This window comes from Myotis nattereri, assembly GCF_964212035.1.
Source record: "Myotis nattereri genome assembly, chromosome: 6".
Lineage (NCBI taxonomy): Eukaryota > Metazoa > Chordata > Mammalia > Chiroptera > Vespertilionidae > Myotis > Myotis nattereri.
Window position 1 is genome coordinate 16490240 of NC_138081.1, and position 27983 is coordinate 16518222.

General features: G+C 45.1%; 1 protein-coding gene across 1 annotated transcript; it reads left to right on the forward strand.

The window, feature by feature from the left end:
• Positions 1 to 5925: 5925 nt before the first annotated feature.
• SPATS1 (spermatogenesis associated serine rich 1) lies at positions 5926 to 27724 on the forward strand (the record flags this gene model as incomplete). Its single annotated transcript, XM_081094642.1, is given in 10 exon segments — positions 5926 to 5944; positions 6907 to 6956; positions 6959 to 7059; positions 11068 to 11192; positions 12942 to 13103; positions 20011 to 20131; positions 20981 to 21043; positions 23778 to 24011; positions 27283 to 27515; positions 27666 to 27724. Coding segments are annotated over 10 exon segments (1167 nt in total).
• Between the last annotated feature and the right edge of the window lie 259 nt (positions 27725 to 27983).

The window sequence follows — 27983 nt, forward strand, 5'->3', positions numbered from 1 at the left end:
TATTAAAGCCAGGAGACACCATTTCACGTTTTAAAGGAGGCTAGTTTGGGGGCATAAAACCCCCCACCTACTTGTATAGTAGCTTATGTCTTTACTAGAGGCCTGGTGCATGAAATTCGTGCACGAAGGGGTGGTCCCCTCAACCCAGCCTGCACCCTCTCCAATCCGGGACCCCTCAGGGGATGTCTGACTGCCAGTTTAGGCCTGGTCCCGGGGATCAGGCCTAAACCGGCAGTCAGACATCCCTCTCACAATCCTGGACTGCTGGATTCTAATTGCTCACCTTCCTGCCTGCCTGGTTGCCCCTAACTGCCCCGCCCCCCTGCTGGCCTGATGGCCCCTAACTGCCCCCTCTGCCGGCCTGGTTGCCCCTCACGCCACGCCCCCCCCCCCCCCCCCCCCCCCCGCCGGCCTGGTGGCTCCACGCAGCCTGCTGTTCAGTCGTTTAGTCATCCCTCACTAAACCCCCTGCCAGCCTGGTCATAGGCAGCCATCTTGTGAGGGTATGAGGGTTAATTTGCATATTATCTCTATTATATAGGATTAACCCAACATCTGTAAGGCAGAGAACCACATCAAAGCGGCGTCTCATAAATGACCTCTCTGGACCGCATAGCCCCTGGAGTATATTACAAATGAGTACAGGGAGCCAGGGTTTGACCTGCCCAGTGCTTCAGTCAATAAATGGTGAAGCTGGGATTTGACACGAGTCTTCTGGTCTCCAAAGTCCACAGTCTTCTTGGCTCAATTATTAGCAGATTTGTGGCGGTGGTTTTTTTTTGGATGGGACAGAACAGGTAGAAATTATGACCACTGTAAGGAAAGGTTTACATTAAATAATGGATGATAGTCCCACAATTGGTTCTTAAGACTGAGGAGGATGTTTGGGGACACATTTGCCTTGAGAGAACAGTGTCATGGAGCAGAACAGCCACAGTTTCTCAGAAAACGTCAGAGTGAGTATTTGCCCAGGATGACATTTACTTGTTATCGGTGAGTGGCCTGTGTGCTGCAAAAAGGGACTGTAAAGCCCTGACCGGTTTGGCTCAGTGGATAGAGCATTGGCCTGCGGACTCAAGGGTCCCGGGTTCGATTCCAGTCAAGGGCATGTACCCTGGCTGTGGGCACATCCCCAGTGGGGAGTGTGCAGGAGGCAGCTGATCGATGTTTCTTTCTCATTGATGTTTCTAACTCCCTATCCCTCTCCCTTCCTCTCTGTAAAAAAATCAATAAAATATATATTTTTAAAAAGGGATTGTAAAATATTCTGTCTTCCCCATCAGATCTTAGCTTGGTCCCTGGTCTTCTGTATGCAGGTCTGTGAGCTTTCTTTTGTTTTTAAAATATATTTTAATTGATTTCAGAGAGGAAGGGAGAGGGAGGGAGAGATAGAAACATCAATGATGAGAGAGAATCATTGATTGGCTGCCTCTGCATGCCCCCCACTGGGGATCGAGCCTACAACCCAGGCATGTGCCCTTCACCAGAATTGAACCCAAGACTCTTTGGTCCTCAGGCCAATGCTCTATCCACTGAGCCAAACGGGCCAGGGCCAGGTGTGTGATGTCTTCGTTCTCTTTTATAAGTGCAGGGAGAGGAGGGAGCTAGGACTCACCACAACCACTTACACGTGGGGCCAGTGGGGCAGGGGGCAGTGGAATCATTAATTGCAATGTGCCTAGGGCAGCGAGGAGAAAAAGTTTCTGAAATTTTAACTTTAAGCTCCAGACTTCTCTATAGTTTCCAGGTGGATCTGGGTTAAGGAGGGGGCTATTATTTTAAGGTGGGATAGAGGGGGGGCTCCATGTTTCTGAGTTAGGGGCACTAGCCCCTGAGATCTCCAAACCACAGATTCATGGCTTCCTTTTCTGCTCTGTAGGTATGTCCACTTAGGGGGCCACCCCAGAGCTCATGGGGTTCAGGAATGAGTGGCTCCAAAAACCAGCTGAGGATGAACACACAGCTGTGGGCGTAGATGCATTTTTCCAGCAGAGAGGGCCCATTGCTTTCATTACTTCGCAGGGGAGTCTGTGATTTAAAAAAAAGGGGGGGGGGTGGTTAAAAACCACTGTCCTAGATCCTCGGGTTATTTTTTGAGCAGATAAGCAGGTGTGGACACTGAATATTTAGTTAAAGAGTTTCCACATTAAGCTAACTTGGTTTGATGTGTCATTTTCTCCCTTCCAGACAGGGCTATTGTGCAGATCAGCTGAGATGACAAGTGTGTGACAGAGCCTTGTTATGTAAGGTGTTGTTCCTGCCTAAAGAAAGGGAAATAATGATTCCGAATTCTACAGATGGTACCAGAGAAACAGAACTTCTTCCAAACTCCCCTTTCCCCCCGGAATTCCTTTCTAGTCACCAGAACCATCACTGGGTCCTTTGGCTGCACTGTCTTTCTTCATCTCATAGTATTTTAGCGACTTGTCCGAGTTCCTTGTCTTACGGCTTGCTGGATATTTATCGCAGTCGAGTAGCAATTGTCATGATAAATGGTGACCCTTTGAAGAAGGATGCACCCAAGCTTATTTGTTCTTCACCCCAGCCTCGTGAGCTGCATAGGAGGTGGGGCAGCCCTGGGAGCTGGGCACGGAGAGGTAACTGACCTGCTTAAAGTTACTGGATGTGCCTCTACATGCGGGAGCATGGGTATTGGAGTGGAAAGCTCAGACCTTTCTACCAGAGCAGAGGTGGAGAGGCAGCTTGAGGCCACGTTCAAGTGTCTCCCGGTCGTGTTTGAGGCTGGGTTACTTCTGGAAAGATCCTGTAGTCAGTTCCATCTGGAGAACGTGCTGTTTGCCAGTTTAGCAAAGAGACTGCTCTTTTGTCCTTATCTGTCAGATGTCTTCCCTGTTATAGCAGCCACAGGCCTTATTTATTCATTCATTCGTTCGTTCATTTATGGTGAAAAACATATAACATACAATTTTCCATCTTTCTTTTCAATTATAGTTCACATTCAATATTATTCTGTATTAGTTTCAGGTGTACAATATAGTGGTTAGACAATCATATACTTTACGGAGTGGTCCCCCTGATATTTCAAGTACCCCCCTGGCCCATACATAGCTATTACAATATAATTTTCTCCCCATTGACCTCTCCCCGGCCACTCCCACCCCCCAGCACATGCCCTCACCCCCCTGGTGTCTGTGTCCGTTGGTCATGCTCATATGCATGCATACAAATCCTTTGGTTGATCTCTTATCCCCCTTCTCACCCCCCACTCCTTCCCTCTGAGGTTTGACAGCCAGTTCAATGCTTCTCTGTCTCTGGATCGGGATCTGTTTTTGTTCATCAGTTTATGTTGTTCACTATATTCCGCAAATGAGTGAGATCACGTGGTATTTATCTTCCTCCGACTGGCTCATTTCGTTTGGCATAGTGCTCTCCAGGCCCACCCATGCCACAGGCCACTTGTGTTGTCAAAACAAAACTTCTTAAACAAACAAGGAAACATGCCAAACCGGTAGATGTGATTTCACTGCTCACTGCTCAGGGTTATGTAATACATTCAAAGTTCCTCCTAAAACAAAACAAAACAAAACAAAAAAACTTGTGAAGGGACCCCTCTGATACCTTCTGTAGCAACCAATTCTTACTTTGGTGAACTTTCAAGTCCTCTAGTGGCAAATATACAATTAAAATGTTTACATGCTATGAAAAGGCCATAGCTGTTAAAGCCTATGGGCAAAATGATCATAAGTCAATGCTGTAATAAATAACGGAGAACTTATATATGAGAATCAACCTAGATGACATCTCTGCCCTGGATCTTATTTCTTCTCCACATGTGTCGGTTCTTTCTGCATCTTAGACATAAACTCTGTACCTTTTACATGCTGGCAGATATGTTTCTAGAAGTAGAATCATTGGGCCAAAAGCGCACTTCCCATAGCTTCAGAGGACACTGATGGCCAAAGGCTCCTTAGTAAGGTGGAGACATTTCCACCAGCAATGTACAAGAATGCCATTTCTCCAAGCGGGAGCAACCTCGGGTATTTGCAAACTGATGGCAAATAATAGTACCTCATTTTAAATTCAGCCTTTTGATTATTAGGAAAGCTGAACTTTTCCCCAAATTTATGTATGTGTGTATTTTATTTAATGAAACTAGGGGCCCAATGCACGAATTCCTGCACCTTGAAAGGAACTGTGGGCCACGAGGCTGTGGTGGGCCCTGGGGCGGGTCTCGGCCCACCCTCAGTGCCCCCACCTGGCCCCTCCCACCATGGCCTCCAGTCCCCTGTCTGCTGGCAGCCCTGCCCTGCTGCCACTGCTCCCACGCGCTGACGGCCCGGCCCCGCTCACACCCGCTGCCGGTGCGGAGCAATTGGGACCTGCGCCAGCAGCAGGTGCAAGCAGTGGCTGCTGCCCTGATCGCCCCTCAGGAGCAGGGGGAGGTGGAGAAGCCCTCAGGGGCGGTCAGGGCCAGCAGCCGCTGCTTGCACCTGCTGATGGCGCCGAGTGATCGGAGCCAGCACCAGGCACTAACAGCAGGTGTGAGCGGTAGCTCCGGTGCCAGCAGTGGGTGTGAGTGCTGGGCTGGACCGAGGCACGTGGGAGCAGAGAATTTTCAGTAACCGCCAGAGGCTCGCCCCAGTGACAGCAACCGACGCCTTGCCTTGGTCTGGTGCCCCCACTCACCTGCTCCACTACCCCACCACGGCCGGCGCCCGCCATGTTCTGCGCTCTGCAGCCTGCTGCTGATGTCCATCATGTTTCATGCGTGCCCCATGGTGGTCAGAGCATGTCATAGCGACTGGTGGTTTGGTTGTTTTGCAGTTCGATCTATTTGCATATTAGGGTTTTATATATAGATACCCAGTCATATCTTTTGCCCATTTTTTAATCTTTGGCTATTTATTTTAATATTAAACATTCATAAAAACTCATAGGTTGTTTCTGGCCTAGTGGCTCAATTGATTGGAGCTTTGTCCCATACACCAAAAGGTTTCTGGCTTGATCCCTGGTCAGGGAGTGTATGGTTGATGTTTCTCTCACATCGATGCTTCTCTCTTTCTCTCTCTCTCCCTTCCTCTCTCTCTAAAAATCAATAAAAACATATCCTTGGGTGAGGATTTTAAAAAAACCCTCATAACTTGTCATGCCTATTAACTCTTGATTTCAGAGAGGAAGGGAGAGGGAGAGTTTCAAGCTTATGGATGCTTCTGGTTGTCTTTTATTATTGATCTCTAATTGTATTGCATTGTGATCAGAGAGTGTGGAAGATTTTATATTTCTTGCCACTACTTTGGAGGCTCAGTATATGGGTGGTTACTCCTTTAGCTTCTGGGGACCTGTGCTCTCCTTTTCACAGCTCTGCTCCTTTCTCAACCCTCCACTGGGCTCCATTCCATCCCAACTACTCACACCTTCACTGTCCTTGTGGCTGCTCTGGGCCCTACAGCATGTTCCAGAACAATATGTTCTTTCCACACTTGTCTGGCCCTGAAAATCAAACACCTGAGGTGCTTTCTTGTTTTAAAAAAATACATTTTTATTGATTTCAGAGAGGAAGGGAGAGGGTGAGAGAGATAAAAACATCAATGATGAGAGAGAATCATTGATTGGCTGCCTCCTGCATGCCCTCTACTGGGGATTGAGCCCGCAACCAGGGCATGCGCCCTTCACTGGAATCAAACCCAGGACCCTTCAGTCCTCAGGCCAACGCTCTATCTACTGAGCCAAACTGGCCAGGGCCTGAGGTGCTTCTTAAACACACTGATTCCCAGGTCTTCCTTGGAAGATCTGGGTCAAAGCCCTGGAATCTGCATGTTATTGAACAAGGGCCCAAAGGTGGTTCTCATGACCGGCAAATGCGGGCCATACTGTACAGCTGGGAATCAAGGCGTAGGACAGGATGGAATGCAGTGCTGGGTAGGAGCACCTGTTTTGTGCCCGGCTGTGTTGTGAGCTACTACGATGGCTAAGACACAGGCTGGTGGGAAAGTTGTGTATATAAATGAAAGATGACATGACCATGTGAGGGGAACCCATGGGAGTTTCTGAGGACAGTTCTTTGGGTTCTGATCCCCAGCAATATTCATTAGTCTTTCCATGAACAAACCCTTCGGAAAATTGTAACGAGATGCTCAGTAAACGTACAGTGACGTACAGCTCAAGTCAGATCTTATCTCTCTCACTTAGTTCAGAGTAGACTAGGAGGAGGTGCAAGTAATAAACATAATGGTTGGGATTTTAGACTGTGCTGTCATGAGAACTGTGATCAGATCTGGGCCAAGACGTTTACTTTCTATGTGGTTTTAGGCAAGTTGCTTAACCTTCTGAGCCTCAGTTTCCTCATCTGTAAAATGGAAGGATAACAATACCTACGTCTGTGCGTAGTTATGAGAATTAAATGGGGAAAATGTGTGTAAGATGTCAACATAATATCCAGTACACAATATGTACTCAAAAAATGTTAATTAAAAAAAGAAGGCACTTTTACCCTTTGCAACAGCATAGGTGGACCTGGAGTGTATTATGCTAAGTGAAATAAGCCAGTCAGAGAAAGATAAATACCATGTGATCTCACTGATATGTGGAATCTAATGAACAAAACAAACTGACAAACAAAATGGAACCAGAAGCATGGATACATGGAACAGACTGGCCGGTGCCCGAGGAGAGGGTGGTGGTGGTGACTGGATAAAGAAGGTGAGGGGATGAGTTCCAGAACATATATGCATACCCCATGGACACGGACAGTAGTTTGGTGAAGGCCAAGGGAATGAAAGGTGGGGGTGGGGGGGGGGTGAGGTGGGCAAAAGGCATGGAAAAGGGGGACACCTGCAATTATGTCAACATTAAACATTTTTAATTAAAAATTGTAATCTAGGGAACAAGATAGAGTGGAAAGTATTGTCATTAATGTAATCAAGTGGTGGTATCTATGTGTTGCAGGTACTAGACACAAGGATTCTCTGGAGTCTAAGGGATGCTCTGCCAGCACAACACAATGTCCTCTGGCCAAAGGGTCAGCCCCTCGTCTCCTGTTGTCACAGGTCCAAGTGTCAGTGAGCCTCCGGGCCCCTGCGGAGTGTCTGCTCACCCAGCGTAAGTAAGGATCCGGTGAGGAGCCACTGACAGTGGGGCAAACTCTGACCAGGGAGCCAACAGTCTGACGGGTAGCTCGACATCTTTGGGAAGAACATGGATTCTGGAGCCAGGCCAGGTTAAAATCCCAGCTCTCCCTCTTAGCATCTGTGTGAATGTGGGCCAGTGATTAGCTGGCTCCCTGGCATATAATAAGTGCTGTGCCAGTGCTTGCTACTATGAAGTTCAAAAGCAGGTGAAACGAAACTCTGTTTTTTAGGAATACATACATACACACATAGGTGGCAAATCTTAAAGAAAAGCAAAGAAATGATTACTGTGAGGGTCCGAGTCAGGATAGTGGTTACCTCTCTGGGAAAGGTAAGCCATTGGGCTTCTGGGGAGCAGGCGGGGAGGGCTGGCCTTGCTTTGTTTCTTGTCCTGGATGTTGGCTCTATAATTATTTATAATAGTGTGTTTATATTTTATGTTTTGTGTATTTTTCTCTGTGTATATATCTTTTACAGTAAAAATTTTGAAAACCTGCCGGAACCGGTTTGGCTCAGTGGATAGAGCGTCGGCCTGCGGACTGAAAGGTCCCAGGTTTGATTCCGGTCAAGGGCATGTACCTGGGTTGCGGGCATATCCCCAGTAGGAGATGTGCAGGAGGCAGCCGATCGATATTTCTCTCTCATCGATGTTTCTAACTCTCTATCTCTCTCCCTTCCTCTCTGTAAAAAATCAATAAAATATAAAAAAAATTTTTTTTGAAAACCTTATTTTAACAAATTTTGTTATAATCAAAGTAATTTCAATTCATTGTGAAAATTTTGAAAATATAAAACCAGCATTAAAAAAAAATCACAATAGCTCGGCCAGTATGGCTCAGTGGTTGAGCATTGACCTAGGAACCAGGAGGTCATGGTTTGATTCCTGGTCAGAGCACATGCCAGGGTTGCACGCTTGATCCCCAGCAGGGGGTGTGCAGGAGACAACTGATCAATGATTCTCATCATTGATGTTTCTCTCTCTCTTTCTCTCCCTCCCTTCCTCCCTCTCTAATATCAATAATCCTATGTAATAAAAGCCTAATATGTTAAGTGTCCAGTTGTCCATTCCATTCAACCAATCAAAGCATAATATGCTAATGATATGCTAAGGCTGCTCAACCGCTCACTATGATGTGCACTAACCACCAGGGTTCAGTCACTCCGACTGGTAGGTTAGCTTGCTGCTGGGGTCTGGCTGATTAGGACTGAGTGAGATGGGCTGGACACGCCCTGGAGCCCTCCTGTGATCCCTCCCCAGCTGGCCAACCTCCCGCGTCCCTCCCTGACCGATCCCTGCAGGCCAGGCCAAGGGACCCCACTGGTGCACGAATCTGAGCACCAGGCCTCTACTATGCATATAAGATCTTTGGTTAATCTCTTCCTCCCCTCGCCCCTCTTAGATTCATCAGTCTGTTCCATGTTTCCATGCCTGTGCATTGATCGTCAGCCCCCTGGTCAGTGTGCATCAATCATAACTACAGGTCGAACAATCGGATGGTCACTTAGGCTTTTATATATATATATAGATAGTGATGTTTTTAATATGCATAAGAATAAGACTTTGATTTCTTTCTTATTCATATAAATATGCATTTATTTGACACAATTAAGATCATATTATACTATTCTTTTTAAAACCTGTTTTTCCCATGCTGTACTTACTCACTCTTCCACCATCACCTGTTTATCTGTCATGTCCTCTGCGCCTTGACTCTAAGCTCCTGGAGACCAGGGACTGTGTTTGGCTCCCCAGTGTCTAGAACACTGCCCACCACAAAATGTATTCAGATAAATGTTTGTGCAGCAAACAAAGGAGGTGAATACTTGTAAAGTTCTTCTAGAAAGTTTCCTCTATCCTTGCAATCTTTTAATGCAGTTGGTTTAGCAAAGCCTTTTCAAAAATATTTAGGGGAGATTTATTTTATCCCAATGTCAAAATGACCATATGTTCTGAACTGGGGGTTCTGAGTTATTGTATTTTTTATTTTTTGCTCTACTGCACACCACCAAAGTTCACAGATATGTTTATTTAAAACTTGTGAGTTATTGCACTAGGATTTGTTACGATTTTTGAAGCAACACAGTCTAGAGTGTGACTGCAGATCAAGCTCTGACCCTGCCTAGGTGTGTTTTATCCTTAACTTCTCTGAAGGTCCATTTTCCTTTTAGGTGGAAATGACTCTATTGGCCCAACGTGCATCACAAGATTGTTGGTAGGGAGCAAACACAAGCATATGAAGTTGCTTTGAAGCTATTCAAATATAAGGGTGATGTAATCTTATGAAAAAAGGGCCCACGACCTGATAGCAGATACTGAAAACATTGGCCAGGGCCATCCATCCCATGCAAAGCTGCTTACACCAGCTGCCTTTTCTGCTGACGCCCACAGTACCTTGCTGTAGGTCCTTTCGACTGCCAAGAAGTTCAGTACCAAGCATTCTGCTCCATTATTACAGAGCCATTTCAATCTAGGTTTGATTTTGAGTATTTCCTCTTCTTTTCATAGTTATTGCTTTTTAATTTCCACTTAATGGTCTTATTGAACATGCATCTTTTTTGTCTGCTACCCCCCAGCCTTAGGCAACCACTAATCTACTTTTTATCTCTACAGATTTGCCTATTCTGGACATTTCATATAAATGGAATCACCTATATGTGGGTTTTGGTGTCTAACTTTTTAAATCTAACACAATGTTTTCAAGGTTCATCAATGTAGTAACATGTATCAGTACATCATCCCTTCTTTAAAAAAATGTGGTAAAATATACATAGTCGAACATTTACCTTTTATCCATATTTTATTTATTTTAAAATATGCTTTTATTGACTTCAGAGAGAGGACAGGAGAGGAAGAGAGAGAGAGAAACATCAATGATGAGAATCATGGATTGGCTGCCTCCTGCACGCCCCCTACTGGGATCAAGCCTGCAATCCCAGGCATGTGTCCCAACCAGGAATTGAACTGTGACCTCCTGGTTCATAGGTTGACGCTCAACCACTGCGCCACACCGGCTGGGCTATCTGTTTTGAGTGTACAGTTCAGTGTCATTAATTACACTTACAGTGTTGTGCAATTATCACTACTATTTTTAAAATACTTTGACTACCCCAAACAGAAACTCTGTATCTAATAAGCAACAGTTACCAATTCTGCCCTCTCCTCAGCCCCTGGTACTCAATCTACCTTCTGTCTCTCTGAGTTTACCTATTCTAGATATTTAATGTAAGTGGGATCATACAGTATTTGTCCTTTTGTGTTTTGGCTTATTTCACTTAACATAATGTTTTTAATGTTCATCTATGTGTAGTATATGTCAGAACTTCATTCCATGTTATGTCTGTATAATATTCCATTGTATGTCTACGCGACATTTTGCTTATCCATTCATCTGTTGATGGACATTTGAGTGTTTTCTACTTTTGGGTTGTTATGAATAATGCTGCTATTAATATTTATGTACATATATCTGTTTGAGTGTCTGTTTCAGATTTTTTTTTTAAGTCCTCACCTGAGGATATGTTGAGAGAGAGAGAGAGAGAGAGAGAGAGAGATCAATGTGAGAGAGAAACATTGATCGGTTGCCTCCCCTATGCACCCCAGTCGGAGACTGAACCTGTAACCTAGGTATGTGCCCAGATGGGGAATCGAACCTGCAACCGTTTGGTGTATGGGACGACGCTCAAACCCACTGAGCTTGTTTTCAATTCTTTTGGGTAAACCCCAAATGCCTAGGAGTGGAATTGCTGGGTTTTATGGTAATTCTATATTACATTTTTGAGAACCCACCAAACGGTTTTTAAGCATGCGTCCTTTGAATATGTTTTAGTCTCTCAAATTGTGAGTAAATGAATTACATGCTCATGGGTGTGTATGGAAGGGCAGGCCTAATCATCCTAAGTGCGGGTAATTCTGGTGTAAGATGTGTAAGGTCGGGTTCTGAGCACCTGGAAGACTCTCACCCTTCCGCTTCCTTGCCAGCCCTGCTGCAGATTTGGACCTGAAATCCTCCGGCTCGCATTCTGATCACTCCTCTGAAACCTCATTGCCTGAAATCCAAAAGGATAAATACCTCAAGGAGTGTAGCCTGCTAAAGCCGCAGACAAGTGAGTGAGTCCTAGCTCCTCCTCCACGTGCCTCCAAGCCCAGGGTCTGTCCAGAAGTCCGCCATACTGCTGGGCACCATGCACCGAAGACCCACTAGGCGCCAGGCATTTGACACGCTTCATCTCTAACTCTCACAACAACTATGCTGGGGAAAGCATCGTCACACGTTCTCCAAAAATAAAATGCCTTTATATAAAAAACCATAAAAGAACGGTATCGAAATGCTAAAATAATAAAGTAGATAGCCCTGGCTGGGTGGCTCAGTTGGTTGGAGCATTGTCCCATACACGAAAGGCTGCGAGTTTGACTCCCCATCAGGGCATATACCTAGGTTGTGGCCTCGATTTCTAGTCAGGGCACATATGGGAGGGAAGCAATCAATGTTTCTTTCTCACATCAATGTTTCTCTCTCTTTCTCTCTCTCTCAAATCAATAAAACAAATCCTTGGATAAGGATAAAAAAAAAGAAATATATAAAATACATAAAGAAACCGCTTCCCCAGTGTTCTCCAGCAATATCCCCATTCTGCCCAAAAGCTGTGAAGAGTTTAATATATACACTATTCTTCCAAAAATGTGAAATGCGTATGTTCGTATGCATAGATCACTGATGGCGAACCTTTTGAGCTCAGCGTGTCAGCATTTTGAAAAACCCTAACTTAACTCTGGTGCCATGTCACATATAGAAATTTTTTGATATTTGCAACCATAGTAAAACAAAGACTTACATTTTTGATATTGATTGTATATATCTAAATGCCATTTAACAAAGAAAAATCAACCAAAAAAATGAGTTCGCGTGTCACCTCTGACATGCGTGTCATAGGTTCGCCATCACTGGCATAGATGGAGGGGTGGTAGTATTCGACCATATTTTCACTAGTAGAAAATAGGATACAAACTATTTTCACTCAAAGTAAATAGATCCTGAAGCTCTTTCTGTGTCAATACATATAGATCCATGCGGCTAATAATTTCACACAGAAGGAGTCTGAGGCTGGGAGAGATGCAGTGACCCACAAGTACACATAGCGAGCGAGTAGAGTGATGGGATCAGAACCCAAACTTGCCTGCTTCCAAAGCCTTTGTTCTTTCTTGGCGACCTCAGAGCCCAAGTGCTCAAGCAACCATAGAGCGTTCAGGGGATCTTTCATTGTGTAAAATCCCTTCAGCAATTTTATAGGGAAAGTATAGGATGAGGAGACAAAGGCACTGAGAGGTTCAGTAAGTTGCCTGAGGTATCGCAGCAGCCTTTCTCATTTGCACAATCACATGTACACACATTCCAGTGTCACTGTCGTGCATGCATAGCCCACTGCTGCTGCCAACACCATATTCCACCCAGTTAAGTTGTCAGGGCTGGCCCAGCCCTTCCCTGGTTTTTGGGCATTTCCTTCTTCCTACCCGCTCATCAGCGTGAAGGTTGGACCACAGGGGCTTGCAAAACTGTCTCTGAGCTTCCCAACCCATACATCACTTCCAGGCATAAAAATTGGCTTCATTTTTGGAGGAGAGGGTAAAAAGGAAAAAAAAAAAAAAAGAGGCCTCTTAGCTTTCTCCCCACTTCCCTTCCTTTCCTGTCTAGTCCCACAGTGGCCAACCTGCCCTGATGTAGGACCAAGGAATTCTGCATGTGGATAACGGGTGTACAGCCGAGGGTGCCCGGGGAGTTTTCTCGACCCCTGGTCGTCCCGTTGCATTCTGGGGCTGGCAGCGGTGCTAACGGAAGGCTTTCTGATGTCCTGCAGAAGACGGGCAGCGTCCAGAGTGGACATTTTACCCGCGGCTTAGCGGCAACATCCACACCTACCACGTCGGGAAGCAGTGCTTCTTCCAGGGCGTCTTCCTCGGCAACAGGAGGTCTCTGGCAGAGAGGACGGTGGACAAGTGCCTCGGGAGGAAGAAATGTGGTAATGTGGTCCCCCTGGGCCTTAACTGTGCAACGCCTGAAAACACCCTTGAGCCCTAACCGGTTTGGCTCAGTGGATAGAGCGTCGGCCTACGGACTGAAGGGTCCCAGGTTCGATTCCCGTCAGTTCGATTCCCGTCAAGGGCATGTACTTGGTTGCGGGCACATCCCTCAGTAGGGGGTGTGCAGGAGGCAGCTGATCGATGTTTCTCTCTCATTGATGTTTCTAACTCTCTCTTCCTCTCCCTTTCTCTCTGTAAAAAATCAATTATATATATATATATATATATATATATATATATATATATATATATGAAAACACCCTTGAGTGGTGGTTCGGCAGGCCCAGCATTTCGTGGCCGGGGCATCCCTGGGAGGCTACCGTGCCAGCCCAGTGCAGCCAGGATGATAGGCGAGTGAAGGGGATGGTTGGCAGGCTGCACTTTTCAGCAAAGAACTCACAGCAGACGCTGATCCACGTTTTTGTTTTTCTCTGAATCTCATGAAATGCTAATGTGACATTTCAGCCAGCAGATAAGTTCTCCCAGATACTTATTAATAGGAACCTTCATGGGAGTTTGAAGGAAATCATGTATGTTTCAGTTAGATGCTGTCTGTCACATGCATGTACACTGCACTTGATATTTTTCACAAGGAAAACATCCCATACACCTTAGCCTGAAGTGTGTATTATTACATAGCCTATTTAATTAAAGGTCATTGTCATGAGCATATCTATCTATCTACCTACCTATCTAACTTGGTGGGTTCTGTGTCTCATAATTTATTAAAGACTCTAAAGTGTTGCTGAGTACCAGCAGACCTTTTATGGCACATTCTTCTACAAAAATACCAGTGTGGGAGGCAGCCACAGTTTCAGGGATGAATAGAATCACTGTAGCAGGAATACAAAGAGAAAGAAATAGGAAGTTCTCATTTTTTGTTTTGTTTTAAAATAGGCTTTTAAACTCATATATCAGCAACAAATAGCTTTGGAAGCCAAGGATTTTGTTTAGGTATAAAATACATGAAAAGCCAGACTAGAGGAGGTAGGAGTGTAGTCACTGATAGGGGGGCGTTGAGGAGCCCAACTCCTGAGATCAAAATCTAGTGGGTGATTGGGACATGAAAATAGCGGGGGCTTCTGCCCCCGAGTGTGACTGGGGGTTGACCTCGAGCGTCAGAGGGAGGTGGCCTCTGCCCTGACTCTGAGCTGGAGGCAGTGGAAGCTGTGGGCAATGGAAGGACAGAAAGCCAGCCTCAGGGCTTGCCCGCCCAGGAGGTGGGGAAGAATAGCTGCCTTTCGGTGCCCTGTGAAGGCTGTGGAGGTTGGGACAGAGCGAAGGAATGAGGGAATGAGAGAAAGAGAGAGAACAAGCCAGGAGAGCTCACCCTGGGATGCGGGAGGCCCCAGTGTAATGCACCATGAATCGCCAGGCCAGGGATCTTACGAGAATAAGTTTATGCTTCACCTGATGCACTGTGGAGGGGATAGCTTCCTGAGGCTCAGACTGGATGTCACATTTCAGCAGACACAGAAATAAATGCCAACTCTCAGAGGAGCAGCAGATAGCAGTGTGGTGTGCAGAGAGTAGCCCGGGACCCAAAGCCTGGACGTCATGTAAGCCTGCTGTGCACACCCCTACTTCCCACTCCCAACTGAGATGTAGCCATAGGGTAGAACAAGACGGACAGATTTAACTGTTTTTCTAAAAAATATATTTCTCCCTTCTCAGAGAGGAAGGGAGAAGGAGAGAGCAACACCAATAATGAGAGAGAATCACTGATTGGCTGCCTCCTGCACACCCCGCACTGGGGATTGAGCCCGCAACCCAGGCATGTGACCCTGGCCGGAATCGAACCTGGGACCCTTCAGTCTGCAGGCTGATGCTCCATCCACTGAACCAAACTGGCCAGGGCAACTGGTTTAAATCTGAAACAACTGAGAAAAACCAAGAAGGGACCAAGTTTAGGTGTGTATTACTTAGGAATGCTCTTGGCTGCAAGTAAGAGAAAAGCCAAATTATCAGAGGCTTAAATCGTAAGATATTTATTATGTGTCTAATAAGAAGCTTTGACATCTAGGTGGCCTGTATGGTGTAGTTGCCCAGTAATGTCATCAAAGATATGGGCTCATTCTGTCTTTAGGCACTGTCATTCTTAATAGTGTTGGAGTTGGTCTTATCAAAAATGCTTATCATTTATGGTCACAAGATAACCATTGCTGTTCCAAGCACCGTGTCTATATTTATGACCAGAAAAAGAGGAAACTCTCTTGTTGCCGGCCCCTTTCAGGAGGAAGGAAACGTTTTACCATGTGGTCCTTAGGAGACCTTCTTCCACTCATGTCTCGCTGACCAGACTGGGCCAGTGACAGTATGTAGCCAAAGTGAATGGGATGCCCTGGCCGGCATGGCTCAGTGGTAGAGCGTCTGACTGCGCCCAGAAGGGTCGAGAGTTCGATTATCAGTCAAAGGCATGTACCTGGGTTGCAGGTTCATTTGCCCCAGGTGCGGGGGGGTGAGGTGAGGGAGGCAGGGAGGCAACCAATTGATGTGTCTTTCTCATATCAGTCTCTCTTTCTCTTCCCCTAAAAATCAATGGGAAAAAAATCCTCTTCCTCTCTAAAATCAATAAAAACATATTTTTTAAAAAAGTGAAGGAGATTATCAGTATGATCCAAGTCCTAACCCCAACCCATCACTTTCCTCCTAACTCAACATTATCCTAAATTTTGTGATTGTTCCTTTTCCTTTCTTCCTTTTATGTTTAAAAATAAATAAATACTGAGTTATATTTATTGACTATATAGAATAAAATTCCAAAACACGTATATGCTTCTCACTCCATTTAAGAACTGGCATATTATCTTTATATTTGAAGCCTCCAATAGGTCCCTCCCTAAATACAACACCTCTTATAAACAGATATCTGATTTGTCTTAGTTGGATTACTTCTTCTTAGGTGATTGTGCAATGACTTCTTTTTTGGTTGCTAATCCTCACTCCAGGATATTTTTCCATTGATTTTTAGAGAGAGTGGAAAGGATGAGAGAGACACAGAGAGAGGAACATCGATGTGAGAGAGACACATCGATTAGTTGCCTCCTGCATGCACCCCCACCCCGGCCAGGGATTGAGCCTGCAACTTTGACTAGAATCAAACCCCAGGCCCTTCAGTCCGAGGGCCGATGCTCTATCCACTAAGCCAAACTGACCAAGGCCTTTTAAAAAATATATATTTTGTATTGATTTCAGTTTGCTCCTTGATATGGATCTTTAATTTAATGTGTATGTCCATTTTCTACCTCCTGCACATCTTTCTCGATAGGAGATTGGCTGGTTTACCTGAAAGCATAAACAGGCACGATGTGTTATGGATCCATCAGCTGTTGATACACAGTGGCCAGCACCTTGGGCTGATACCCGTTTTTGTGGAATACTCAGAAATTATATCAGGATCCCATAATATACCTAACCAGAGTCCCGATGCACGAAATTCTTGCAAGAGTAGGCCTTCCTTCCCCTGGCTGGACTTCCCTCCGGCCCTGGCTTGGTCCGTCAGGTCTAATTAGCATATTACCCTTTATTATTATACATAGCTTAAACAAGTGTATGCTCTCAGAGGTGCTGTTTGGGAGATTTTCCCTAAAAGTAACATCTTATACTTGGATACAAGCCATTGGTTGTTTTTCTGCTTGCTGACATTATCTTGTGAAATTTAGTAGATTCGAAGTTGTCCTCAGACCATCTGTATCAAAATCAACTGAGAGTTTGTTTTAAAAAAATGCTGGTTCTGGCCCAGCCAGCTTGGCTCAGTGGTTGAGCGTTGACCTATGAACCAGGAGGTCAGGGCTCGACTCCCAGTCAGGGCACATGCCCAGGTTGCGGGCTCGATCCCCAGTGGAGGGCGTACAGGAGGCAGCCGATGATGGTTCTCTCTCATCATGGATGTTTCTATCTCTCTCTCCCTCTCCCTTCCTCTCTGAAATCAATACAAATATATTTTTTTAAAATGCTGGTTCTGGGAACAATTCCAGATCTTCTGAAACAGAATTTCGTAGGATCTAGGAGGTGGCATTTTTAACAAGTTCCGTAGGGGATGCTGAGGTGTGCTAAAATGTTAGGATTACTATCCTATAGTATATGGCATTTACCACCTAATATAATGTTCTTTAACTTCCTTATATACATGTCTTATTTCCCCGTCTAGATAAGATTCCCTAGGCAAAGGTTTATACCTTTGCTAGATGGTAATCGCATTTTCCAAATTAAAAAACAGATTTGGAATGGGGGTGCTATTAGCCTCGTCCTGATTTCCAATGATAATAACAAATGCTACCTGAGTGCTTACTACGGGGCCAGGTTATTCTCATTAAGTATTCATGACGACTCTGCAAAGTGGACATTTGAAAGAAACAATTTATAAACAAGGCATAGGGAAGTTACATAAGTAGCTGGAGGGCAGGGAACTAGCAACTGCAGAACTGAATTTGTACTCCTGCACGACTGACTCCAAAGTCCCAGCCCTTCTCACCACCACCCCCCCTCCCCCTGCTGTCACCTCCTCTTTACTTCTCAGTGTCCTGGTTTGGGAGTCAAAAGATAGGGTCACTCCACTCTCCCTGCTTGGAACCCTCTGCGCTCAGACCCAGCAGGCACTCCACACGGGGGTGTGGTTGATGCAATTGCATTACTCTTAAGAGCTAATAAAAAATTTAGGTCAAGAGTCGTAGCAACTGAAAAGGCTTTTGAAAAAGAATGGTAAAATAATTAAATTCTCCAGTAATTCCGCCTGTTGGGAGGTGGCTTTTCTGAGTCTGGTGGAGGAATTTGGGAAAGTTGGAAGCAGTTTATCAAAAACCTTCCCTAGCTCTTCCTTTGGTTCGCCTCATAGGTACAGTTGAACGGAGTGATATCCAAGCCAGCATTTAAAAGGAAGACAATGAGCCCTGTTCACCGGGTGCCTCTAGCCCTGCTTCTGATTGTAACAGCCCAGAAGCCGTATTTGTTTTAAATCTGCCCTTCCCCTTTGACTCAAACTGGCTTCACTCAGGGTCTTGGCTCACTCACCTCCTGCTCCCTTGCTTACGCATGAAGCCTCGGACGGTGAGGCCCTGGTCAGCATCCACTCGTCTTAGGAACAAGGTCCTGGGCTTACTGACTACAGAGTCAGAGTTTTCAGTCAAACGAAAGATAACGTCTTAGCCCTCGCCGGTTTGGCTCAGCGGAAAGAGCATCGATGCCAGTCAAGGCCACGTACCTCGGCTGCAGGCTCTGGCGGTAGGAATCCAATCCATGTGCCTCTTTCACCTCGATGTTTCCCTCTCTCCCCCTCCCTTCCACTCTCTCTAAAAATCAATGGAAAAATATCCTCAGGTGAAGATTAACAACAAATAAATAAACTAATTAATAAAAAAAGAGAGATGCTTAAAAAAAAAAAAGATAATGTCTTGGCCTCAGTTGTTAGCTCAGCGCCCAGAAAAGCAGAACAGATCACGATGAACAAATCCTTGCAAATTCAGAAAGAAGAACTCCATGGCTAACATCAGGACCAGAAGCAACGATCAATTACCCCTAGCCTCAACCCATCAGTAGAGATCATGATTGATGATTTTTTCTCTATATAATCCATCTTCCTGGAAGCCATCGGGGAGCCAGGTCTTTGAGCATTAGCACTTGTGACTCTTGGGCATGGGGCCATTTCCTTAATGAATCCTTACTTTCTTGGCTTCAAACTCCTGTTCGTGTCTTATTGGGCTTTGATGCGCACAAACGGACCACTTCCGTCCGGTGCCCGTAACATGATCCAAGGCCGGTTCGTCTTGCGGTCCAGGCTTGTTCTCTCTTGCATCTGGTGTCAGATAGGTGGGTTTAAGTGACTATCTTGTACCAGCTGTCTCCTTTCGAGCTCAGGTGATTACTCATCTGTTACTTGTTCCCGGGTGTTGGAAGGGGCTGAGTTGGGTGTCATAGTTCTAGCTGAACAAGCAGTGTGGCTCCTCCTCACGGGGAAGGCCACCTCCTGGTGCAGCACAGCCCCAGTACTTGAAGCAGAGGGAGGAGCAGGACTCTCGTTACCTATTTTCCCCCTGAGAGACACGGCCCCAAAGACAGTTGTTTCTCAAGCTTTATAGGATTCAGGGACTCAAAGGGCACTCATGCTCAGGGATGAAAGACTTAAGTTAGAGTTTTTAAAAAATGGCCCTGACCGGTTTGGCTCAGTGGATAGAGCGTCAGCCTGTGGACTGAGGGGTCCCGGGTTCAATTCTGGTCATGGGCATGTACCTTGGTTGTGGGCACATCCCCAGTAGGAGGTGTGCGGGAGGCAGCTGATCGATGTTTCTAACTCTCTATCCCTCTCCCTTCCTCTCTGTAAAAAATCAATAAAATATATTTTTAAAAAATGCATATTTTTATTGATTTTACAGAGGAGAGGAGAGGGAGAGATGGAAACATCAACGATGAGAAAATCATTGATCAGCAGCCTCCTACATACCCCACACGGGGGATCAAGCCTGCAACCCGGGCATGTACCCTGACCGGGAATTGAACTGTAACCTCCTGGTTCCTAGGTTGATGCTCAACCACTGAGTTATGCCGGCTGGGCTAAGCTCATGGTGCAGAGATGTCTCAGATCCATCATTCATTTTAATCCAAATCTCAGCTATTCTTCTTTCCCAAGGTGAGGTAATCATAACACCTTTCAGAAAATGTCCCCAACATAGGCTCACACTTTTGTCATCTTCTCAAGGGAAGCCACGTATAAACAGAACTTTAAGACACCCTTATGTACCTCACAATAAAGCACTACATTATCTTATTTCCATCATCACATCAATCCTTAAAGCAAATCTGTAGATCATTTTTAGGCATTTTAATGATTTTGTTTTAAAACATTGTTCACAGATATTGATCCCAGGAATGGAATCCCAACGTTAACTCCAGGAGATAATCCATATATGTACCCAGAACAGAGTAAGGACTTCTACAAAGTAGGAGCAACTCTCCCACCAGTGAATTTTTCACTGTAAGTATATGCTAATACTAGGGTTATTTAGTTAAATTTAAAGGAATTGTATCTTTCTTTACTACATATAAATTCTATTTTAAAAAGGGTAGATCTCAACAAAACATGGTTGCTGAAAATTCCTAAAAATGTCCATATGTAGTTCATTAGTGTATGCACACATATGAGTATATAATTAAAATTATACGTAGGATCTTTACTACAAAAAGTGGTTGTTAATTTTACTCTTATTATTATTACCACAACTTTTAAGACTTTTCTATTTTCATACTGAATCAGGTTTTTGATTAGTGACTACTAGTTGGGTTCACTTATACTTGGAACTAAACTTAGACCAAAGTGACTAAGGAAAAAGGGAGGGTCATTAAATTAAAAGAAAAATAGTTGGTGTATTACATTAAAAATACCAATTAAAGCCGAAACCGGTTTGGCTCAGTGGATAGAGCGTCGGCCTGCGGACTGAAAGGTCCCAGGTTCGATTCCGGTCGGGGGCATGTACCTGGGTTGCGGGCATATCCCCAGTAGGAGATGTGCAGGAGGCAGCTGATCGATGTTTCTCTCTCATCGATGTTTCTAGCTCTCTATCTCTCTCTCCCTTCCACTCTGTAAAAAATCAATAAAATATATTTTAAGAAAAAAATAAAAATAAAAATACCAATTAAAAATTAACTGTTTGATTTAATGATGTTCATTAAAAATTATAAAATAGGAATTACGGTCCTTAAAGTTTTGAAGCCCATAGATGACAATTAAAATGAGAAAATAAGACATCTTATTGAACACAATGATGTATTTACTTCTTTGCTGAAGATGCAAGTCAATTTTATGACCACCTTTCTGTTTTTTCAGAGTGCCTTATGAAAAGAAACTTGATACATTTATTCCACTTGAGCCTCTTCCACCAATTCCCAAGTGAGTTCTCCCACCACGTTTTTTTAAATTATCATATTAGAGGCCTGGTGCACAAAATTCGTGCACTTGCGGGGGCAGGTCCCTCAACCCGGCCTGCATCCTCTCCTAGTCCAGGAGCCCTTGGGGGTGTCTGACTGACGGCTTAGGGGAGTGGGCCTAAGCTGTCAGTCGGACATCCTTAGTGCTGCCACGGAGGCAGGAGAGGCTCCCACCACTGCCACTGCGCTCGCCAGTCATGAACCTGGCTTCTGGCTGAGTGGCGCTCCCCTGGTGGGAACACACTGACCACCAGGGGGCAGCTCCTGCATTGAGCTTCCTGCCCTCTGGTGGTCAGTGCACATCATAGTAAGCAGTTGAGCGGCCTTAGCATTCTTAGCATATCATTAACATATTACACTTTGATTGGTTGAATGAATGACCGGAAGACCGGACACTTGGCATATTAGGCTTTTATTATATAGGATCTTTATGAAAATATCAATTATTATTTTCTCCTATGGAGGAACTCATAGACACCCAACACACAGGGACCTTTTGAATCCCAGCAGGTAGTCAGGGCAGTTTGTATAGAGGGTTGTTGGTGAGACACTTGGAGGCAAGTCTCTGTGGATTCTGACAGCTGAGTTGCTCACAAGATATAACTGACAAACTACCAGATGCCAGGTGGTGTGCTAGGTATGCACTGTGTGTGTGTGTGTGGGGGGGCGGGGGCGGGGGGGCGGGCGTAAATGGAGCAAAAAGACAAGGTCCCTGATTTCTGAAACATAAGAGAATGTTGGCAAAGAAAGACACATCCTTAAATGAGTGCAGCCAGGGAGGATGGTTAGAGTGTGAAAAGGCAGAGAGGAAGCCATGGGAGTATTCCTGTATTTGAATAAAGTATCATTCATCTGATCTCATATTTTTGCTTAGTTCCATTCTGAACTTTATTTACTGAAGTAAGGTTCCAACCTAGAAAGAGTGTCAGTATATTACTTTTTGTTCTGCTATTTTTACTTGGGCTTCTATTATTTGGGTTTGTCTTTAAATGATAGCTTTAAATGATAACCTTCATGCCCAATATTGTCTACATCAAGCATGTCAAACTCAAAGACTAACACGGGCCAAATAAACAAGGTTTAAGTTTATGTGGGCTGCAAAAAAAAATCCAAAAGCTTCAGTTTTCAAAGAAACGTAGGTTTATTTCAATAGAGACAAGCTCAATACAAAGGGCTGAAATAAATGAGTCATCGTTAACATAAAATAATAGTACATTTTAATAAAAATTAATATTTTTTCTTGAACATTAATTTACCAGACACTGAATAACCGCACAAATTAATAAGCATAACACAAATAAACCTATTTTTCTTGTTCTCTAAAATCGAAATATTTCCTGTTGCGCACACCAAACAAGTCAGTAAAGACTAATGATGTGGCCATCGGCTGCTAAAATATTTGCTGCTAGTATTGGTGGAGAGAAATGGTGTGCCTGGATGTAAGGTACGTAAAGGAAATGAATGCAACACAGTTATGGTAATTGGTCATTAGCAAACATTGTAGTTTGTTATTAATAATTATGTAGAACAGGATATTGTAAAAATTAAGTTATGAAATTTTTATTAAAACGTATCTTACATACCGTTATATTGGCTGGGCCGCAAAAATATTCACTGTGGGCCGCATGTGGCCTTCGGGCTGCGAGTTTGACATGCTTTGGTCTACATGGTACTTCTCTTTCTCCTTGCAGGCTCTTCCCTACCCTCAACAGGTTTATCAGGGCCTTCCCCCACCCATGGTGCATTTCTCCTTAATACAGCGGTTCTCAACCTGTGGGTCGCGACCCCTTTGGCGGTCAAACGACCCTTTCACAGGGGTCGCCTAAGACCATCCTGCATCTCAGATATTTACATTATGATTCATAACAGTAGCAACATTACATTATGAAGTAGCAACGAAAATAATTTTATGGTTGGCTCACAACATGAGGAACCGTATTTAAAGGGCCAGAAGGTTGAGAACCACTGCCTTAAAATAATGGAAGTTCTGGCTACCAAAACATAAAAACATTCTTAGTCTCACTGCCTGATAGGGCTGCACACACAGCCCAGCCCAGCATATGTCATTTCAAATCTCAACAGGTCTGGGAGGACCCTGGGTGTTTGCATTAGCTGAAGTCCCGGCAGAAAACAGAAGGCACACTCAGCTGGGATTCTGAAGGCAGTTTAATGAAGGAAGTGTTTACAGATGTGTGAGCAAGTTTCGAGAGCTCACATGGGAGGGTGAAGCACCCAGGGGCTCCCGGCAGTGGGAGTTTTACTACTCCTAAGCTGAGTAGCAAGAGGGGGAATCATGGTTTGCAGAGCAGTGGGAGTAGAGGGGCTGTTCAGAAGGAGTTGTGGCAGTGGAGAATGTGGCCGCTGCCAGAACTGGGGTACCTCAGGAGACAGGGCAGGAATTAGGTCAGAAATATCCCACCCTGTCTCTTCACCTTCTCATCTTCGGTTGGTGCCTCTCATTAGCCAAGCCCAACTCAGAGAGGAGTCAAGCTAATGACAGCTGCAGGGGTCAGCTTCCCGGACAGAGAAGGGCAGAAGAAGAAAGATCTGGGTGTGGGGCAGGGGCAAATGGTGAACAATTGGCATGGTGTTTTATTTTGACACTGATCTTCCAAATGGGAGGCCTTTTTACTGACCATGCTTATAAATTTTGCATCAGACAAATGCAAACTCAGGGTGTTGTTTTCTCCTTACAGCTTGCCTTTCTGGGTAAAGGAGAAGGCCAACATGCTGAAGAATGAGATAAGAGAAGTTAAGGAGCTGGACAGTTGGCAGTCATCGATCCCTTTGATACAGAGTTTGTACTCGACTGGTGGGTTAAAAAACCTTCAAAAAATAGCATCAAAACTGGAGGCCAGCCCAGAAGAGCAGGCTTTTGAGCAGCTTCTCCGTGGAGAGGAGAAAAGGCAGAGCCTCTCCCAGAGTGGATGGTGTCTTTTGCCCCAGGTGGTCCCAGGTGGCCCCACTTCATGGGTTGAGTGTGTTGGTTGGGAACTCTTAGTCTTGTTGTTTGTTGTTACTCCTCACCCACGGATATTTTTTCCCATGCATATTTAGAGAGTGGAAGGCACGGGGAGAAACAAAGAGAGAGAAAGATGGATGAGGGAGAGACACATTGATCGGTTGCCTCCCGTATGAACCCCGACTAGGGCCAGGAATTGAGCCTGCAATGAGGTACGTGCCCTTGACCGGAATCAAACCGGGACCTTTTAGTCCATGGGCCAACGCTCTACCCACCAAGCCAAACCGGCTAGGGCAGAGAACTAAGTCTGTTAATGGAACACAACCTTTAACTCCATGCCTCTGTCCACAGGTACTTTGGACCTTCCAAGACAATCCTGAGAGAAACAGGCCCAGAGAGCATGCACCGGGCCCTCTGGGGAGCTTCTTCCAGTTGCTTGCATCTGTCTGTGTGGCTGTTCTCAATCAAATGTCTGACTGATAAGGAATCATTGTGCCTTGCCTTTTTTAACTTTATATTTTGAAAACTTTTAAACTTACAGAAAAATTGCAAAAATCTACAAATACCTACATATCCTTCACCTAGATTCTATGAATGCTGACATCCGTCCAAATTTGTATGCATGCTCTCTCTCATATTATTGCTATTATTATTTTGCTGAATTATTCTAGAGTGAGTGGCAGACATTGTAACCCTTTATCTCTCCACACCTGTAAACTTTAGTATATATCTCCTATGGTCAAGGATATTCTCCAACAACCACAATGCAAATATCAAATTCAGAAAATTTTAACATTGATACAATGCCCCCACTATACAGTCCATTCTCAGTTTTATTCTGTTAAATTTAATTTTCTAAGGATGCCCTCAAAGTGATGGTAAAATGCAGACATGTGAGCTTTCATTAATTTTGGTAAAATTATTTTTACTTCATTAATTCCTTTTGAGATTTTCTCTATTATCCACTCAATACATGTCAGAAAAACATGAAGGCTGGCTCTCCATCAGGTAATTAATGCTAGTAGCTCCATTCCCCACTTCCGTATTGTCTGCCTACACAGCCAAGCAGGATGACAGCTCAGTGAGCACCAGCCATGAGTCTTAGGATCTCTCATCAATCAGGCAAGAAGCAAACATTTGGAGGAGGTGGATACAAAAGCCACCCCTGTACAGCCAGGCTGTGACTCTCAGCAGTCAAACCAATGGCTCAGCATTTTCATAGCCAATCTCCTTCTCCACTGAGACCACACTGGTTGGCTAATGAAGGGCACAAATCTGGTCTCCCTAAAACCTTAGAGTGGAAAGAGAGAATTTGGCCCATGAAGAGACTCAGAGTACCCAAGACATGAGACACAATTTCTTTTCCTGTCAAACATTGTTTTCATGTTCTTGGTGGAAGCTGGGTATCCCTCTCCCCACTGAGTGCTGGGGGTTGGGTCCTTATGATATCTCGAGAAGGAATATTTTCTGAGACTTGCACGGGAGGATGAGTAATCTTTATTTGCATGGAATTACATCTCTAGGTTTGCGAAGTCCCATTACCCTTAAACCATCCTGGAAGATGGGCAGCTGGGGATTCAGAAGAGCTAAGAGTGAAGCCAGTGTCCAGAGTTTCCGTTCCATGGTAGAACTGGGTCCGGTGTAGCATTAGGCCAATTATAGTCCTTAGTCCATTATGTGGGGTCTACATGGCTGTGGGCGAATGCAGGTGTGAGAGAGTCCTGCAGGCCAGGTGTCAGGCCTGAGCAAGCAAGAGAGCAAGAGCAACAAGAGAGGGAATTCCTTAGTTTAGGTGTTTATATACCTCAAATCTTCCTGCACTTGCAGTGGCCATGTGTACTCTGGCCACTGACCTGTTCCCAGGTGTGATGGACAGGCAAGTACCTTCCCTAGGTCACCCAGACTTTACTGGGCATGCATCTATATTGCAGCGGTCTGGCAAAGCTGCACAAATGGCATTCCTATAAAATTTGGCCTTCCTTTTGCTCCTTTCCAGTTATTTAATAACCAGGTTCATTCCAACAGTGTCATTCAGACCCAGCCAAAGCGATGAGGCAGGCTTAGAGCACGGCACATTCATGCTCTCGTCATACATGCCTTCAGACAATGAGCATAAAACACGTGGCTACTGCCAGCACCCGCACCTGACCCCCCCCCCCCCCCCTCAGGTTAACATCAGCCTATCTCTGTGCTGATTCTCTTACCCCGGGACACAAGGCCCACCCTGCTCCCCAACAAAACCCAGGAAAGAAAATAAAACGAAATAATGTAGAAACAGGAAAAAAAAGAGATTGCCAACAGATTTTTCTCAAAGACATCGACTTCTGTAAAAACTAATATTTGTGCCCTTCTGTTACTTAAAGTTTAAGTATGTCAACTGCAGCCTCCTGTGTGGGTGGGTAAGGGAGAACGCAACCTACTAGTAGATGAGCACGAAGGCTCTGCAGGACACTCCGGATGGGATTATTCACGCAGAACAGGAAACTGCTTGGAAGGCAGGGGTCCCACACTGGAGCGGGATTAAGAAAAACAACCGAAATACACTTTCAGAAGATTGGTAGTCGTCTTTACATTCCCAAGAGGTCTATATAATTCCTAGGTGCTGTTCTAAGCTGGAGTAGATATGATTTAAACATATTATCAAATGCATACATTTCTGAAGTTGCAGGGCCACATTCCATCCCCTGGAAATCAGGGAAATTTTTACTGGATTTGTGAATTTCTGTGGGCACTTATTCTCCGTGGCCAGGCCTTCCTCCACGGCACTCCTGACCGCTGACAGGTGAAGAGCTCCATCACTCACCCTCACCCACATGTTTGTGCTCACCCGTGGGTGTTTTGAGGAGACTAAGTGTGGGAATAAACAAGTCATCCCTTCTGTCAAAGAACAGTTTAGACAGCTGCCATTTTGGACTGTGTGACTTGCAGCTCCCCTGGGGGCCAACCCCTCCCTTTGAATTAGCCAGTCACGAAAGACTGTGAGCCTGAGCGCCAATCAAGAGTGAGGGACAGGTTGTGTGTGTCAGGATTAAAAAGCCGAGCAGACCGCCTGCTCAATGTGCGCATGCTCCCAGACCACGTGCTGCATGCCCTCCTGCAGGAGTAAAGGTAGAGAAGCCTAAAAGAGAACAAGGGCAGACAGAGAAACGAGATCCCTTGTCCTGCCTTTCCCACCCTATGTGATTGGGGGACAATCTGCCTTGCTGCCTGGCTCCTGAGTATGCTTTGTGTTCTACCAGGACCTCTGAATTTGGGGACTCGCCTTATTTCTTACAATTTGGGGGTTCGTCTGGGATACCATTGGTCGTCATGGGGGAAATTGGACCCCTCTTCCGAGGAAGTGTGCTCCGCTGCCAAGTTGCGGTGGCCTTGGTGAGGAGGGACAGCCATTACCCCTGGGCTGACTACAAGCTTGGGATCGAGAGTCAGCCAGCAATGCAGGAATGGCCCAAGCAAGAACTGGGGCAGTCAGGTAACCTCATGCATGAGCCAAGGTGGGAAATTGGACTGAGTACTACTGTGGTGATTGTGTATCCTTGGAGGTCAGGTATATGTGACTGGGATGTGTGTTGGACATAAAGTGAGTGTGGAGTTCTGATCTGTGGTTCCATTCTCCTTCGAGGGAAGTGGCCAGAGGGGGACGAAGATGATCTTGGGGAGTATGAGAAACCTCCAACATAGGAGGTTGAGTACATAGTCACAAAGGACCTGCCGAGGATGGGAAACAGAAATTCTAGGCCTAGGGAATACATTCCTCTGAAATAGTCCATTGGGAGAATACCGAGATTCTGGGGAGGGGCAGTTCCTGAACCAGGGACAGAAGAGATTGCTCTGCGTTAGTGGTTCTTAATGTAGGGGATTCTGTGGTGTAAACTTTTAGTGTGTTGTGCGTGCCTGTGTAAGAATTTTTCTGTTGATATTTTATGTCTCTTCATTGTTT